The sequence below is a fragment of the Hemitrygon akajei genome, chromosome 27 (genome assembly GCF_048418815.1).
Source record: "Hemitrygon akajei chromosome 27, sHemAka1.3, whole genome shotgun sequence".
In the NCBI taxonomy this organism is placed as follows: domain Eukaryota; kingdom Metazoa; phylum Chordata; class Chondrichthyes; order Myliobatiformes; family Dasyatidae; genus Hemitrygon; species Hemitrygon akajei.
In genome coordinates, this window is record NC_133150.1 from 40,211,886 (window position 1) to 40,231,066 (window position 19,181).

At 40.9% G+C, this 19,181-nt stretch overlaps 1 protein-coding gene and 1 long non-coding RNA gene across 2 annotated transcripts in view; both read right to left on the reverse strand.

The window, feature by feature from the left end:
* Positions 1–8: 8 nt before the first annotated feature.
* Positions 9–4,795, reverse strand: LOC140717284 (uncharacterized). The gene is made up of 3 exons (XR_012096508.1): positions 4,689–4,795; positions 2,809–2,887; positions 9–174 (listed from the first exon to the last, which is right to left on the reverse strand). It is a non-coding gene; the product is annotated as an uncharacterized lncRNA (long non-coding RNA).
* Positions 4,796–4,852: 57 nt separating this feature from the next.
* The window catches only part of LOC140717006 (uncharacterized), a 36,892-nt gene continuing 22,563 nt past the window's right edge, over positions 4,853–19,181 (reverse strand). Inside the window, exons 11-18 of the mRNA XM_073030200.1 lie at positions 18,633–18,953; positions 16,752–16,830; positions 13,769–14,106; positions 11,647–11,967; positions 9,771–9,849; positions 6,799–7,136; positions 4,956–5,009; positions 4,853–4,899 (exon numbers count right to left, since the gene is read on the reverse strand). Of these exons, the coding sequence (XP_072886301.1) occupies positions 4,853–4,899; positions 4,956–5,009; positions 6,799–7,136; positions 9,771–9,849; positions 11,647–11,967; positions 13,769–14,106; positions 16,752–16,830; positions 18,633–18,953 (1,577 nt within the window). The remainder of the gene's footprint in view (positions 4,900–4,955; positions 5,010–6,798; positions 7,137–9,770; positions 9,850–11,646; positions 11,968–13,768; positions 14,107–16,751; positions 16,831–18,632; positions 18,954–19,181) is intronic.

Below are 19,181 nucleotides of genomic sequence, written 5' to 3' on the forward strand. Positions count from 1 at the left end.
TGCCCATTTGTATTCACTAACGATGTGCACTGGTGACCCCGCATGCGGCAGAAATACTTTGTGTGTGAACGGTACATTGGTGCATAGTGACAATCGATTGTGACCGCTCTTCCCACAACTCCTCTTACTTTATCTTCTGCCCATAAATCACCCGAAACTGAGGGAGAAATTGATCTGAAAATGGACAGATAAAATCAAATTTACACAAGCAGATTCAAGATTACTTAATGTCATTTCCTGTATACAATTGTAAAGGAGAACAAAATCATTGTTTCTCAAGATCTGAAGCAGAACAGATAAAAACACATGATAAAGAAAGCAATAATAATGTGTTCTAAGGAATCTACTACAATGTCAATTGATGTAATTGAATTCCACATTGACTGGAAAGAGAACAGCATCGTCCCTCATCATGTCCTCAGAGCTCTTCACAAATAATGATTTTTATTTGACTGGAGTCATCATTATCCCTGCCCAGTGATGTCTCAGTGTGTTTCCACAATTCTGAGTCAACAGAGTACAGATCCAGTCCCATTCCAGGCTGGTGAGCAAAAGATCTGTGGTGGGTAAATGACCAGAAGCAATTCTCTGAGACAGGGTCTACCTGAATTTGCAAAGGCAAGATCTGATTTTGGATAGTCAACATGATTTTAAAGGGGCAGTGTGGCTTGAAGGGCCAGGATGGCCTATTCTGGGCCAAATCTTTAAATAAATAAAAAGAAAGGATGTTCTTGTAAGGTGCATGCTCAGGTTGATTAGAAGATCAAGAGCCCATTTTATTAAACTGGGAGACCATCAGATAGTTTTATAACAGTGAGAAAGAAGCTGTCCTTGAAGTTTGTAGTACATGCTTTCAGACTTTTGTAATTTCTGCCCAATAGGAGGGCAGAGAAAGAAAGCATGTCAGTGAAAGTTGGGTCTTCAGTTAGATTGGGTGCTTTACCAAGTCACTGAAAGGCATTAAAATCAATAAAAAATATAAATAATTAAAAAGATCCAAAAAGTATAATTATGTATGTATGAACACTTGTGTGTACCAATCAGGATATGGGGAGAAGCTGAGGAAATATCTACAAATCTCACTGCACTCACCATTGAAGGATCTAATAAAGGAAACACTACATCTGCTTAAAACCAGCTCTCCTACAAAAGTCAACTCCCTCCAAATCCCACACCGGTTTCCACATTGATTGTTGCACTGTTGCTAATGTCATGTCAAAATTTTTTCTCATCTGGACTGTGGAACATCTTCAACAGACCCAGAATAAGTCCTGCAGTGAACGCCTCAGGGCAAGCAGTTTGACAATCACATGAGCTCATTACAGACAGAGCAGATTCATGAGGAAAGGGCAGTGGATGTTGTCTATCTGAACCTTAGCAAGGCCTTTGATAATGACACAGATGTTCAGGCTGAGCAAAGAAATTGAATGTAACATTGGCTTGGTGGGATGAGTTAGTGGATTGCCGTGGGGTTTTTCAAATTGGAGGTTTTGCATTTTGGCAAGTTAAAACAGTGCAAGACATGTACAGTGAATAGTAAGAGGAAGCTATGGAGAATGTTGCAAAAAAGTGATCTAGTCCTCCAGGTACATTGTTACCGGAAAGTGATGAAACAGGTAGACAGGATGATGAAGAAGCCATTTGGTACATTTATTTTGTTTGGGCACTCTGTACAAGATTGTTATGCTATGTTATGGCTGTACAAGCTGTTAGTGAGACCAAACTTCAAATAGCATGTGCAGTTGTGGTCTTCAGATTACTGGAAAGATATCATGAGACTGGAATGTGTGGAGCCGAAAAATCATGAGCACATTCCTGAGATGGAGGGCTAGAGTCATAATGGAGGGCTGGATTGACAGTGATTTTTGCCTTGGAGCTTAGAATGTTGACAGGACATTTAACAGAGGTATATAAAATCATGAGGGGCATCGATAAGGTGAATGATCACTGTCTTTTTACACGGGGAGGGTACGGTAAAGCAAGCAGGTGCAGGCTTCCGTTTAGTGGGGAAAGTACCTAAGGAGCAATGTTATACACAAAGGATCTCAGGTGTATACAACAATCTGCCATAGCAATCCATAGAAGGGGATACATTTACAACATTCAAAAGACATTTTGACAGATACATGAGCAGGAAAGGCTTAGAACAGGGGTCTACAAACTTTTTATGCCATGTGCAACTAAGGAGTCCATAAAGTCAGTGTCACTGGTTAATCTGTCCTGTTCCTTTTAATACTTAATTTATGCACCTTTGTTAGTTTATTTATGTGTAATCCAATTGTAGATTTCATCCTTACTTTCATATGTTACTATGTGCTATGTGTGTTACACCTTTGTTTGGAGAAACATTGTCTCATTTGATGGTATGCAATCTATAGTTATATGACAATAAACTTGACTTCACTCGACTCAACTTGATCCTAGGTTGGGAATCCCTGGCAGAGGAGAGTATGGAATAAATAAAATTAAATGTGCTGAACTAGATGAACATCTTGGTTGACTTGGATGTGTCAGGCTGATGGGCCAGTTGTTCTAACCTATAACAAGCACTTTATGACTCAGAACATGAGCTTCAACTGCGATGTTTACATTTTTAAATATTTGGAAAAAGAAATTTATCTTTGATCTCAGGCTTGATGCATATGCAAGAACATCAGGAATACTCAGTTTCCAATACATCATTTCATCAACGTTAATCCTGTCAAATATGTCTAACACCAGTTAAAGAGAAACATATTTCTCTCCCAGCTGGCTCTATTTTCAAGCAGTAACATTGAAACCACCTGTAGAGAGAATCTTATACTTTACATTTGAGGTGAAGTAGTTTTTTCCCTTTGAGCAGTTGTCATCGATTCTGTCACAGTGTTTTCACAGAAATGAATTTTCCCTGTTAAAAGAAAATAAAATTCAATTTTGTCTGCTTTGTATTTAGAGGAACAAAAGAGCACAATTGTTAGACCAATAGGTACCTGAGCATGGTGGACCAAAGGTGATCCATACTTACTGCACACTAAAATATTAAAGATAACCTTTTTTCGTTATATGTACATCAGATCACTCAGTGAAATTCATCATTTACAATGACCATCACAGAATAAGTGCTGGGGGCAGCCTGCAAGTGTTCCATGCTTCCAGTGCAATAACAGCTTGCCTATGACTTACCAAAGCTAAACTGTGCGTCTCTGTAATGCTGGAGGAAAGCACGGCACCCGGAGAAAACACCTGCAGTCACTGGGAGAACTTACAAACATCTTGCAGACAGTGGTTGGAATTGTGCCCTGATCACTGATCACTAATTCCTAGTCTACTGTGCACCCAATTACATTTACTGATGCCTTAGATTCTTTCCCATACTCAGAAACTGATGGTGTGGAGATGCATCTGGAGAAGTTAAAGGTCTTGGAATGAGGAGACTGTAATTCTGTCTAATTAGGGAAAGGTCCAGTCAGGGAGATGGCCTCAGCCAGCATCGGGAAAACTCCTTCTAGGTCCCCAACACTCTCTGCAGAGGTGGTCATAGCTGTACTTGAGTATTCAGGGAGATAATGGTTCAAGTACACTTTTTGTCCAACAGGATAATGCAGGAGACATTTTCAATGAAAAGGCAAGTCTTTTGTTTCCCATATCTCTTGATCCGTCTACCTCTGAGAAAAATAACTCTATCTTTCTTGAATACCAGTTCAATACATTCTGGGAGAAGAAATGTTTCCTAATCCCTGTCTTAAGTGTCTCACCATTCAGATAATTTCTAATCCTCCATGCTTACTTACTTACTGCCCATTACACCACTAGCCATTAGGGCAGCAATGCAGGTTTTCCATCTCTGGCGGTGTTCAGGGCTTCCTTCATCATGTCAGTAGATTCCTCTTGGTCTTCACTGCTGACAGTCATGCAAGTCCCGATTCGAGACGGAGCAATACCATAAATCACTCAAGTAGAAGGATTCTTCATTCCTGTTTCCATAACCGTTTTGTTTTACCACTCAGGTTTATTAGTCCCGAGCGAAACCCCCGAACCTGGAGGAGTGGTGGATCACTCTGAGTCTGGCCTCTACACTTTGACCTATTTAGGCATGGGTGACCCTACAAAGAGCCAATGCATAAAGCCTTCACTCCAGCCAACATACATTTACAGGTTATTGAGGCATGCAAGACTCCAAATCTAAGAAGAAGCTTGTGATCCTCTTGGAGCTGAGATTCTCTTGACTATCCAGAATTCCCTGGTACTGGAAGTGTCCTAACTGCATTTGTATCAGCCTGGTAAAATATTGCAGGTTTTTCTGAGATCACCTTTCAGCCTGCTGAACACCAGCAAATAAAAACCTAATCAACCGGTTCTCTGTTCTGTGTCACTCATGGCATCCCAGAAATCAGTCTGCTGATCCTTTGCTAGCTTCCTTCCATAACAAGAACATCTTTCATCAGACCAAAACTGTTGGTAGCATGAGAGGGAGGAAGAAGAGCTTGTCTGACTGATTGAAGCTTCTGGCCAGAATGGAAAGGACAGGTATGGGCCAAATCAAGGCAGCGAGTCCCAGGCACAGGAGTGTATCAAATCAGCAAGAACACCTTACCATCTAAGCCATGTTTATTGGATATTGTGTTCCAACAATACAATATCCAGTACACATCAGTCATTCAGTTGTACTCATTTGACCATCATAACGAATCAACCTCTGCACTACTTACCCATTCTGTTGACTTCAATCACATATCTGCAGTTCCTGACATTGTTGGAGGTGGACACTCTGATCATTTCACTGGACTTTGTTCCATTACCATTTGAGACATTGCAATAATACAGATAGTTATTGTATGTTAAGGATTGACAATGTAGATCCATTTTTTTGTTATCAGAGATCTTTGAAGCCCCAGATGGAGTCTTTTCGTACCATGAGTACTGAATGGGAAGGGATCCATGGACAGGCTCACAGAACACTGACACATAGTTCCCACAACTTGAGTCTCTTGTCAGTGGTGAAAATCGAAGTAACGGAACAGACACGGGTTCTGTGGAAAACAACCAAAAAACAGACGAACATCAAACACACTAAAAATTTCAGCAGTTCTGTATCTGAACCAGGACCCACACATCTGGAATCTCAGCAGCTCATCTACCTCTCTGTGTCTCTGCCTCCTTGTATCTGACTGAATTGCCTTGTCTGCCATTATCCCTGAACACAGCAGGTCTTCAGATCAGGACAGCAGTAATGACTCTGAGTATGTATCTGCGTGAAAATCAGAGTTACAATCTCTCTCAGCAGCAAGGAGGCAGTTTAAATGGCACCCAACAGCCTGACTCGCAAAGACAGCATTGGTGGTTATCCTAGAAAACTGTCGAGTTCTGCTTTAAATATTCCCAACAATTTGGCCTCCACAGATGCCTGTGGCAATGAATTCCACAGATTCACCAGTCTCTGGCAAAATAAATTCCTCCTCATCTCTCTTTGTTTCTGAGTCTGTGCCCTCTGGTCCTAGTGGTCCACAGTATAGGAAACATCCTCTCCACAACCAGTAGATTTTCCGTGCTCATTCTTCTAAGCTCCTGCCAGTAGAGGCCCAGAGGCATCAAATGCTCCTCGTGCATTGGGGAGTTTTACATCACCTGGAATTTAATATCTGGATCACTTCTGAATTGATTTCAGGAGAGTTCTTGGGGTTCTAGTCCATTGCTCACTGGAACTGCCACCTCGTGGATATAATGGTAATGAAAGCATTCAGTACATTCTCCTTCTTCATCTTACATACTGGAAACTAAAGCTGAAAAGGCATTTTGTAGACTCAAAAGACCCTGGTTAGGGCACTTTTGCGAAACACAGTAATTTGTAATTCTGATTGCAACACTATAGGAAAGATGTGGAGGTGAGGGTAAAGAGTGATGGTAAAGATGTCATCAGAATGTCACAAGGGTGGCATTGTAGTGTAATGGTTAGCACAAGGCTTTACCATGCTAATTCCTGCTTCTGTGTGTAAGGAGTTTCTATGTTCTCCCTATGTTTGTGTGGGTTTCTTTCAGGTGCTCCAGTTTCCTTTCACAGTCAAAAGACCGAGAAGTTGGTAGGTTAATTGGACATTGCAGATTGTCTGAGGTTTAGGCTGAGGTTAAATCTGGGGGTTTACTGGGTGGCACAGCTCTAAGGGCTTGATATCTCTATTCCACGCTGTATCTTAATCAAGGAATAAATGAAATAAATAAATAAATAAATAAATGAATACATGAATAAATGTTACACGGATTGTAGCTACGGGGAGAAGTTTGACAAACTTGAATTGTTTTTGCTGCAGTATAGTTGGCTGAGGAGAGGCCTGATGGAGGTTTATAATGTTACAGAAGTCACAGTAGGGAAGATGGTCAGAATCTATTCCCAGGGTTGAAATATCAAATAATAGTGAGCATAGTTTGAAGGCAATAGGAGGAATGCTTAAAGAATGTTCGCAAGATGAGTTTTATTTACACTGATGGTGCTGACTGCATGGAATACACAGTCAGACAAGCTGGTAGAACGGGATATCATAACTATATTTAAGAAGCTTTTGGACGAGGATATGAAAATGAGGGATTTGAGGGATGTGGACCACATGCTCTAAGATGGCAGGAAAGTGTGCTGAGCCTTCCAGTGGAAATTGTTGGCCACTCAGTGCACGGACAACATGTGGGGTTTCCCAACCCCTGCCCACTTCCCACAGCGTCTGCACTGCTGAGGAGCCTCAGGATATCCATGCTTCCCTGACACTTCCTGGAACAAATATGCATCAGACATTTCACTGGAGAGATAAAGGTAATCAATGAGAAACCTACCGTCAGATACTTGTAGCTGCACATCAAACACCAGAGACTTGCCAGATGTTGCAATTCCACATCTGTAAACTCCTGTATCTTGAAAGACAAGATTCTCCATTGTAACAGTAAATATTCCTTGGGATGTCTTATCTCTGATTGTCATTCTTCCAGACTGTTCAGTTTGCCCATTTGTATTCACTAACGATGTGCACTGGTGACCCCGCATGCGGCAGAAATACTTTGTGTGTGAACGGTACACTGGTGCATAGTGACAATCGATTGTGACCGCTCTTCCCACAACTCCTCTTACTTTATCTTCTGACCATAAATCACCCGAAACTGAGGGAGAAATTGATCTGAAAATGGACAAGTAAAATCAAATTTACACAAGCAGATTCAAGATTACTTAATGTCATTTCCTGTATACAATTGTAAAGCAGAACAAAATCATTGTTCCTCAAGATCTGAAGCAGAACAGATAAAAACACATGATAAAGAAAGCAATAATAATGTGTTCTAAGGAATCTACCACAATGTCAATTGATGCAATTGAATTCCACATTGACTGGAAAGAGAACAGCATCGTCCCTCATCATGTCCTCAGAGCTCTTCACAAATAATAATTTTTATTTGATTGGAGTCATCATTATCACTGCCCAGTGATGTCTCAGTGTGTTTCCACAATTCTGAATCAACAGAGTACTGATCCAGTCCCATTCCAGGCTGGTGAGCAAAAGATCTGTGGTGGGTAAATTACCAGAAGCATTTCTCTGAGACAGGGTCTACGTGAATTTGCAAAGGCAAGATCTGATTTTGGATAGTCAACATGATTTTAAAGGGGCAGTGTGGCTTGAAGGGCCAGGATGTCCTATTCTGGGCCAAATGTTAAAATAAATAAAAAGAAAGGATGTTCTTGTAAGGTGCAAGCCCAGGTAGATTAGAAGATCAAAAGCCCATTTTATTATACTAGGAGACCATCCAATAGTTTTATAAAAGTGAGAAAGAAGCTGTCCTTGAAGATTGTAGTACATGCTTTCAGACTTTTGTAATTTCTGCCCAATAGGAGGGAAGAGGAAGAAAGCATGTCAGTGGAAGTTGGGTCTTCAGTTAGATTGGGTGCTTTACCAAATCACTGAAAGGCATTAAAATCAATAAAAAATATAAATTATTAAAAAGGTCCAAAAAGTATAATTATGTATGTATGAACACTTGTGTGTACCAATCAAGATATGGGGAGAAGCTGAGGTAATATCTACAGATCTCACTGCACTCACCATTGAAGGATCTAATAAAGGAAACACTACATCTGCTTAAAACCAGCTCTCCTAAAAAAGTCAACTCCCTCCAAATCCCACACCGGTTTCCACATTGACTGTTGCACTGTTGCTAATGTCATGTCAACATTTTTTCTCATCTGGAGTGTGGAACATCTTCAACAGACCCAGAATCAGTCCTGCTGTGAACGCCCCAGGGCAAGCAGTTTGACAATCACATGAGCTCATTACAGACAGAGCAGATTCATGAGGAAAGGGCAATGGATGTTGTCTATCTGAAACTTAGCAAGGCCTTTGATAATGACACAGATGTTCAGGCTGAGCAAACAAATTGAATATATCATTGGCTTGGTGGGATGAGTTAGTGGATTGCCATGGGGTTTTTCAAATTGGAGGTTTTGCATTTTGGCAGGTTAAACCAGTGCAAGACATGTACAGTAAATAGTAAGAGGAAGCTATGGAGAATGTTGCAAAAAAGTGATCTAGTCCTCCAGGTACATTGTTACCGGAAAGTGATGAAACAGGTAGACAGGATGATGAAGAAGCCATTTGGTACATTTATTTTGTTTGGGCACTCTGTACAAGATTGTTATGCTATGTTATGGCTGTACAAGCTGTTAGTGAGACCACTCTTCAAATACCATGTGCAGTTGTGGTCTTCTGGTTACTGGAAAGATATCATGAGACCTGAAAGTGTGGAGCCGAAAAATCATGAGGACATTCCTGAGATGGAGGGCTAGAGTCATAATGGAGGGTTGGATTGACAGTGATTTTTGCCCTGGAGCTTAGAATGTTGACAGGACATTTAACAGAGGTATATAAAATCATGAGGGGCATCGATAAGGTGAATGATCACTGTCTTTTTACACGGGGAGGGTACGGTAAAGCAAGCAGGTGCAGGCTTCCGTTTAGTGGGGAAAGTACCTAAGGAGCAATGTTATACACATAGGGTCTCAGGTGTATGCAAAAATCTGCCATAGCAATCCATAGAAGGGGATACATTTACAACATTCAAAAGACATTTTGACAGATACATGAGCAGGAAAGGCTTAGAACAGGGGTCTACAAACTTTTTATGCCATGTGCAACTAAGGAGTCCATAAAGTCAGTGTCACTGGTTAATCTGTCCTGTTCCTTTTAATACTTAATTTATGCACCTTTGTTAGTTTATTTATGTGTAATCCAATTGTAGATTTCATCCTTACTTTCATATGTTACTATGTGCTATGTGTGTTACACCTTTGTTTGGAGAGACATTGTCTGATTTGATGGTATGCATTCTATAGTTATATGACAATAAACTTGACTTCACTCGACTCAACTTGATCCTAGGTTGGGAATCCCTGGCAGAGGAGGGTATGGAATAAATAAAATTAAACGTGCTGAACTAGATGAATATCTTGGTTGACTTGGATGTGTCAGGCTGATGGGCCAGTTGTTCTAACACACAACAAACACTTTATGACTCAGAACATGAGCTTCAACTGCAATGTTTAAATTTTTAAATTTTTGGAAAAAGAAATTTATCTTTGATCTCAGGCTTGATGCATATGGAAGAACATCAGGAATACTCAGTTTCCAATACATCATTTCATCAACGTTAATCCTGTCAAATATGTTTAACACCAGTTAAAGAGAAATATATTTCTCTCCCAGTTGGCTCTATTTTCAAGCAGTTACATTGAAACCACCTGTAGAGAGAATCTTATACTTTACATTTGAGGTGAAGTAGTTTTTTCCCTTTGAGCAGTTGTCATCGATTCTGTCACAGTGTTTTCACAGAAATGAATTTTCCCTGTTAAAAGAAAATAAAATTCAATTTTGTCTGCTTTGTATTTAGAGGAACAAAAGAGCACAATTGTTAGACCAATAGGTACCTGAGCATGGTGGACCAAAGGTGATCAATACTTACTGCACATTAAAAATTTTAAAGATAATCTTTTTTCGTTATATGTACATCAGATCACTCAGTGAAATTCATCATTTACAATGACCATAACAGAATAAGTGCTGGGGGGCAGCCTGCAAGTGTTCCATGCTTCCAGTGCAATAACAGCTTGCCTATGACTTACCAAAGCTAACCTGTGCGTCTCTGTAATGCTGGAGGAAAGCACGGCACCTGGAGAAAACACCTGCAGTCACTGGGAGAACTTACAAACATCTTGCAGACAGTGGCTGGAATTGGGCCCTGATCACTGATCACTAATTGCTAGTCTACTGTGCACCCAATTACATTTACTGGCGCCTTAGATTCTTCCCATACTCACTAACTGATGGTGTGGAGATGCATCTGGAGAAGTTAAAGGTCTTGGAATGAGGAGACTGTAATTCTGTCTAATTAGGGAAAGATCCAGTCAGGGAGATGGCCTCAGCCAGCATCGGGAAATCTCCTTCTAGGTCCCCAACACTCTCTGCAGAGGTGGTCATAGCTGTACTTGAGTATTCAGGGAGATAATGGTTCAAGTACACTTTTTGTCCAACAGGATAATGCAGGAGACATTTTCAATGAAAAGGCAAGTCTTTTGTTTCCCATATCTCTTGATCCATCTACCTCTGAGAAAAATAACTCTATCTTTCTTGAATACTAGTTCAACACATTCTGGGAGAAGAAATGTTTCCTAATCCCTGTCTTAAGTGTCTCACCATTCAGATAATTTCTAATCCTCCATGCTTACTTACTTACTGCCCATTACACCACTGGCCTTTAGGGCAGCAATGCAGGTTTTCTATCTCTGGCGGTGTTCAGGGCTTCCTTCATCATGTCAGTAGATTCCTCTTGGTCTTCACTGCTGACAGTCATGCACGTCACGATCGAGACGGAGCAATACCATAAATCACTGAAGTAGAAGGATTCTTCATTCCTGTTTCCATAACCATTTTGTTTTACCACTCAGGTTTATTAGTCCCAAGCGAAACCCCCGAACCTGGAGGAGTGGTGGATCACTCTGAGTCTGACCTCTACACTTTGACCTATTTAGGCATGGGTGACCCTACAAAGAGCCAATGCATAAAGCCCTCACTCCAGCCAACATACATTTACAGGTTATTGAGGCATGCAAGACTCCAAATCTAAGAAGAAGTTTGTGATCCTCTTGGAGCTGAGATTCTCTTGACTATCTAGAATTCCCTGGTACTGGAAGTGTCCTAACTGCATTTGTATCAGCCTGGTAAAATATTGCAGGTTTTTCTGAGATCACCTTTAAGCCTGCTGAACAGCAGCAAATAAAAACCTAATCAACCGGTTCTCTGTTCTGTGTCACTCATGGCATCCCAGAAATCAGTCTGCTGATCCTTTGCTAGCTTCCTTCCATAACAAGAACATCTTTCATCAGACCAAAACTGTTGGTAGCATGAGAGGGAGGAAGAAGAGATAGTCTGACTAATTTAAGCTTCGGGCCAGGATGGAAAGGACAGGTATGGGCCAAATCAAGGCAGCGTGTCCCAGGCACAGGAGTGTATCGAATCAGCAAGAACACCTTACCATCTAAGGTTTATTGGATATTGTGTTCCAACAATACAATATCCAGTACACATCAGTCATTCAGTTGTACTCATTTGACCATCATAACGAATCAACCTCTGCACTACTTACCCATTCTGTTGACTTCAATCACATATCTGCAGTTCCTGACATTGTTGGAGGTGGACACTCTGATCATTTCACTGGACTTTGTTCCATTACCATTTGAGACATTGCAATAATACAGATAGTTATTGTATTTTAAGGATTGACAATGTAGATCCATTTTTTTGTTATCAGAGATCTTTGAAGCCCCAGATGGAGTCTTTTCGTACCATGAGTACTGAATGGGAAGGGATCCATGGACAGGCTCACAGAACACTGACACATAGTTCCCACAACTTGAGCCTCTTGTCAGTGGTGAAAATCGAAGTAACGGAACAGACACGGGTTCTGTGGAAAACAACCAAAAAACATACGAAAATCAAACACACTTAGAATTTCAGCAGTTCTGTATCTGAACCAGGACCCACACATCTGGAATCTCAGCAGCTCATCTACCTCTCTGTGTCTCTGCATCCTTGTATCTGACTGAATTGCCTTGTCTGCCATTATCCCTGAACACAGCAGGTCTCCAGATCAGGACAGCAGTAATGACACTGAGTATGTATCTGCGTGAAAATCAGAGTTACAATCTCTCTCAGCAGCAAGGTGGCAGTTTAAATGGCACCCAACAGCCTGACTCGCAAAGACAGCATTGGTGGTTATCCTAGAAAACTGTCGAGTTCTGCTTTAAATATTCCCAACAATTTGGCCTCCACCAATGCCTGTGGCAATGAATTCCACAGATTCACCAGTCTCTGGCAAAATAAATTCCTCCTCATCTCTCTTTGTTTCTGAGTCTGTGCCCTCTGGTCCTAGTGGTCCACAGTATAGGAAACATCCTCTCCACAACCAGTAGATTTTCCGTGCTCATTCTTCTAAGCTCCTGCCAGTAGAGGCCCAGAGGCATCAAATGCTCCTCGTGCATTGGGGAGTTTTACATCACCTGGAATTTAATATCTGGATCCCTTTTGAATTGATTTCAGGAGAGTTCTTGGGGTTCTAGTCCATTGCTCACTGAAAGTGCTACCTTGTGGATACAATGGTAATGAAAGCATTCAGCACATTCTCCTTCTTCATCTTACATACTGGAAACTAAAGCTGAAAAGGCATTTTGTAGACTCAAAAGACCCTGGTTAGGGCACTTTTGCGAAACACAGTAATTTGTAATTCTGATTGCAACACTATAGGAAAGATGTGGAGGTGAGGGTAAAGAGTGATGGTAAAGATGTCATCAGAATGTCACAAGGGTGGCATTGTAATATAATGGTTAGCACAAGGCTTTACCATGCTAATTCCTGCTTCTGTCTGTAAGGAGTTTCTATGTTCTCCCTATGTTTGTGTGGGTTTCTTTCAGGTGCTCCAGTTTCCTTCCACAGTCCAAAGACCGAGAAGTTGGTAGGTTAATTGGACATTGCAGATTGCCTGAGGTTTAGGCTGGGGTTAAATCTGGGGGATTACTGGGTGGCTCAGCTCTAAGGGCTTGATATCTCTATTCCACGCTGTATCTTAATCAAAGAATAAATGAAATAAATAAATAGATAGATAGATAGATAAATAAATAAATAAATGAATAAATGTTACCCGGGTTGTAGCTACAGGGAGAAGTTTGACAAACTTGGAATGTTTTTGGTGCAGTATAGTAGGCTGAGGAGAGGCCTGATGGAGGTTTATAAAGTTACAGAAGTCACAGTAGGAAAGATGGTCAGAATCTATTCCCAGGGTTGAAATATCAAATAATAGTGAGCATAGTTTGAAGGCAATAGGGGGAATGCTTAAAGAATGTTTGCAAGATGAGTTTTATTTACACTGATGGTGCTGACTGCATGGAACACACAATCAGACGAGCTGGTAGAACGGGATATCATAACTATATTTAAGAAGCTTTTGGATGGGGAAATGAAAATGAGGGATTTGAGGGATATGGACCATGTGCTATAAGATGGCAGGAAAGTGTGCTGAGCCTTCCAGTGGAAATTGTTGGCCACTCTGTGCACGGACAACATGTGGGGTTTCCCAACCCCTGCACACTTCCCACAGCATCTGCACTGCTGAGGAGCCTCAGGATATCCATGCTTCCCTGACACTTCCTGGAACAAATATGCATCAGACATTTCACTGGAGACATAAAGGTAATCAATGAGAAACCTACCGTCCGATACTTGTAGATACACATCAAACACCAGAGTCTTGCCAGATGTTGCAATTCCACATCTGTAAACTCCTGTATCTTGAAAGACAAGATTCTCCATTGTAACAGTAAATATTCCTTGGGATGTCTTATCTCTGATTGTCATTCTTCCAGACTGTTCAGTTTGCTCATTTGTATTCACTAACGATGTGCATTGGTGACCCCGCATGTGGCAGAAATACTTTGTGTGTGAACGGTACATCGGTGCATAGTGACAATCGATTGTGACCGCTCTTCCCACAACTCCTCTTACTTTATCTTCTGCCCATAAATCACCCGAAACTGAGGGAGAAATTGATCTGAAAATGGACAGGTAAAATCAAATTTACACAAGCAGATTCAAGATTACTTAATGTCATTTCCTGTATACAATTGTAAAGCAGAACAAAATCATTGTTCTTCAAGATCTGAAGCAGAACAGATAAAAACACATGATAAAGAAAGCAATAATAATGTGTTCTAAGGAATCTACCACAATGTCAATTGATGTAATTGAATTCGACATTGACTGGAAAGAGAACAGCATCGTCCCTCATCATGTCCTCAGAGCTCTTCACAAGTAATGATTTTTATTTGATTGGAGTCATCATTATCACTACCCAGTGATATCTCAGTGTGTTTCCACAATTCTGAATCAACAGAGTACTGATCCAGTCCCATTCCAGGCTGGTGAGCAAAAGATCTGTGGTGGATAAATGACCAGAAGCAATTCTCTGAGACAGGGTCTACCTGAATTTGCAAAGGCAAGATCTGATTTTGGATAGTCAACATGATTTTAAAGGGGCAGTGTGGCTTGAAGGGCCAGGATGTCCTATTCTGGGCCAAATGTTAAAATAAATAAAAAGAAAGGATGTTCTTGTAATGTGCAAGCCCAGGTAGATTAGAAGATCAAAAGCCCATTTTATTATACTAGGAGACCATCCAATAGTTTTATAAAAGTGAGAAAGAAGCTGTCCTTGAAGATTGTAGTACATGCTTTCAGACTTTTGTAATTTCTGCCCAATAGGAGGGAAGAGGAAGAAAGCATGTCAGTGGAAGTTGGGTCTTCAGTTAGACTGGGTGCTTTACCAAATCACTGAAAGGCATTAAAATCAATAAAAAATATAAATTATTAAAAAGGTCCAAAAAGTATAATTATGTATGTATGAACACTTGTGTGTACCAATCAAGATATGGGGAGAAGCTGAGGTAATATCTACAGATCTCACTGCACTCACCATTGAAGGATCTAATAAAGGAAACACTACATCTGCTTAAAACCAGCTCTCCTACAAAAGTCAACTTCCTCCAAATCCCACACCAGTTTCCACATTGATTGTTGCACTGATGCTAATGTCATGTCAACATTTTTTCTCATCTGGACTGTGGAACATCTTCAACAGACCCAGAAGAAGTCCTGCAGTGAACGTCCCAGGGCAAGCAGTTTGACAATCACATGAGCTCATTACAGACAGAGCAGATTCATGAGGAAAGGGTAATGGATGTTGTCTATCTGAAACTTAGCAAGGCCTTTGATAACGACCCAAATGTTCAGGCTGAGCAAACAAATTGAATATATCATTGGCTTGGTGGGATGAGTTAGTGGATTGCTGTGGGGTTTTTCAAATTGGAGGTTTTGCATTTTGGCAAGTTAAACCAGTACAGTACAGTACATGTACATGTACAGTAAATAGTAGGAGGAAGCTATGGAGAGTGTTGCAAAAAAGTGATCTAGTCCTCCAGGTACATTGTTACCGGAAAGTGATGAAACAGGTAGACAGGATGATGAAGAAGCCATTTGGTACATTTATTTTGTTTGGGCACTCTGTACAAGATTGTTATGCTATGTTATGGCTGTACAAGCTGTTAGTGAGACCACTCTTCAAATACCATGTGCAGTTGTGGTCTTCTGGTTACTGGAAAGATACCATGAGACCTGAAAGTGTGGAGCCGAAAAATCATGAGGACATTCCTGAGATGGAGGGCTAGAGTCATAATGGAGGGTTGGATTGACAGTGATTTTTGCCCTGGAGCTTAGAATGTTGACAGGACATTTAACAGAGGTATATAAAATCATGAGGGGCATCGATAAGGTGAATGATCACTGTCTTTTTACACGGGGAGGGTACGGTAAAGCAAGCAGGTGCAGGCTTCCGTTTAGTGGGGAAAGTACCTAAGGAGCAATGTTATACACATAGGGTCTCAGGTGTATGCAAAAATCTGCCATAGCAATCCATAGAAGGGGATACATTTACAACATTCAAAAGACATTTTGACAGATACATGAGCAGGAAAGGCTTAGAACAGGGGTCTACAAACTTTTTATGCCATGTGCAACTAAGGAGTCCATAAAGTCAGTGTCACTGGTTAATCTGTCCTGTTCCTTTTAATACTTAATTTATGCACCTTTGTTTGTTTATTTATGTGTAATCCAAATGTAGATTTCATCCTTACTTTCATATGTTACTATGTGCTATGTGTGTTACACCTTTGTTTGGAGAAACATTGTCTGATTTGATGGTATGCAATCTATAGTTATATGACAATAAACTTGACTTCACTCGACTCAACTTGATCCTAGGTTGGGAATCCCTGGCAGAGGAGGGTATGGAATAAATAAAATTAAATGTGCTGAACTAGATGAACATCTTGGTTGACTTGGATGTGTCAGGCTGATGGGCCAGTTGTTCTAACACACAACAAACACTTTATGACTCAGAACATGAGCTTCAACTACGATATTTAGATTTTTAAATATTTGGAAAAAGAAATTTATCTTTGATCTCAGGCTTAATGCATATGCAAGAACATCAGGAATACTCAGTTTCCAATACATCATTTCATCAACGTTAATCCTGTCAAATATGTTTAACACCAGTTAAAGAGAAATATATTTCTCTCCCAGCTGGCTCTATTTTCAAGCAGTAACATTGAAACCACCTGTAGAGAGAATCTTATACTTTACATTTGAGGTGAAGTAGTTTTTTCCCTTTGAGCAGTTGTCATCGATCCTGTCACAGTGTTTTCACAGAAATGAATTTTCCCTGTTAAAAGAAAATAAAATTCAATTTTGTCTGCTTTGTATTTAGAGGAACAAAAGAGCACAATTGTTAGACCAATAGGTACCTGAGCATGGTGGACCAAAGGTGATCCATACTTACTGCACACTAAAATATTAAAGATAACCTTTTTTCGTTATATGTACATCAGATCACTCAGTGAAATTCATCATTTACAATGACCATCACAGAATAAGTGCTGGGGGGCAGCCTGCAAGTGTTCCATGCTTCCAGTGCAATAACAGCTTGCCTATGACTTACCAAAGCTAACCTGTGCGTCTCTGTAATGCTGGAGGAAAGCACGGCACCTGGAGAAAACACCTGCAGTCACTGGGAGAACTTACAAACATCTTGCAGACAGTGGTTGGAATTGTGCCCTGATCACTGATCACTAATTCCTAGTCTACTGTGCACCCAATTACATTTACTGACGCCTTAGATTCTTTCCCATACTCAGAAACTGATGGTGTGGAGATGCATCTGGAGAAGTTAAAGGTCTTGGAATGAGGAGACTGTAATTCTGTCTAATTAGGGAAAGGTCCAGTCAGGGAGATGGCCTCAGCCAGCATCGGGAAATCTCCTTCTAGGTCCCCAACACTCTCTGCAGAGGTGGTCATAGCTGTACTTGAGTATTCAGGGAGATAATGGTTCAAGTACACTTTTTGTCCAACAGGATAATGCAGGAGACATTTTCAATGAAAAGGCAAGTCTTTTGTTTCCCATATCTCTTGATCCATCTACCTCTGAGAAAAATAACTCTATCTTTCTTGAATACCAGTTCAATACATTCTGGGAGAAGAAATGTTTCCTAATCCCTGTCTTAAGTGTCTCACCATTCAGATAATTTCTAATCGTCCATGCTTACTTACTTACTGCCCATTACACCACTAGCCATTAGGGCAGCAATGCAGGTTTTCCATCTCTGGCGGTGTTCAGGGCTTCCTTCATCATGTCAGTAGATTCCTCTTGGTCTTCACTGCTGACAGTCATGCAAGTCCCGATTCGAGACGGAGCAATACCATAAATCACTCAAGTAGAAGGATTCTTCATTCCTGTTTCCATAACCGTTTTGTTTTACCACTCAGGTTTATTAGTCCCGAGCGAAACCCCCGAACCTGGAGGAGTGGTGGATCACTCTGAGTCTGGCCTCTACACTTTGACCTATTTAGGCATGGGTGACCCTACAAAGAGCCAATGCATAAAGCCTTCACTCCAGCCAACATACATTTACAGGTTATTGAGGCATGCAAGACTCCAAATCTAAGAAGAAGCTTGTGATCCTCTTGGAGCTGAGATTCTCTTGACTATCCAGAATTCCCTGGTACTGGAAGTGTCCTAACTGCATTTGTATCAGCCTGGTAAAATATTGCAGGTTTTTCTGAGATCACCTTTCAGCCTGCTGAACACCAGCAAATAAAAACCTAATCAACCGGTTCTCTGTTCTGTGTCACTCATGGCATCCCAGAAATCAGTCTGCTGATCCTTTGCTAGCTTCCTTCCATAACAAGAACATCTTTCATCAGACCAAAACTGTTGGTAGCATGAGAGGGAGGAAGAAGAGCTTTTCTGACTGATTGAAGCTTCTGGCCAGAATGGAAAGGACAGGTATGGGCCAAATCAAGGCAGCGAGTCCCAGGCACAGGAGTGTATCAAATCAGCAAGAACACCTTACCATCTAAGCCATGTTTATTGGATATTGTGTTCCAACAATACAATATCCAGTACACATCAGTCATTCAGTTGTACTCATTTGACCATCATAACGAATCAACCTCTGCACTACTTACCCATTCTGTTGACTTCAATCACATATCTGCAGTTCCTGACATTGTTGGAGGTGGACACTCTGATCATTTCACTGGACTTTGTTCCATTACCATTTGAGACATTGCAATAATACAGATAGTTATTGTATTTTAAGGATTGACAATGTAGATCCATTTTTTTGTTATCAGAGATCTTTGAAGCCCCAGATGGAGTCTTTTCGTACCATGAGTACTGAATGGGAAGGGATCCATGGACAGGCTCACAGAACACTGACACATAGTTCCCACAACTTGAGTCTCTTGTCAGTGGTGAAAATCGAAGTAACGGAACAGACACGGGTTCTGTGGAAAACAACCAAAAAACAGACGAATATCAAACACACTAAAAATTTCAGCAGTTCTGTATCTGAACCAGGACCCACACATCTGGAATCTCAGCAGCTCATCTACCTCTCTGTGTCTCTGCCTCCTTGTATCTGACTGAATTGCCTTGTCTGCCATTATCCCTGAACACAGCAGGTCTTCAGATCAGGACAGCAGTAATGACTCTGAGTATGTATCTGCGTGAAA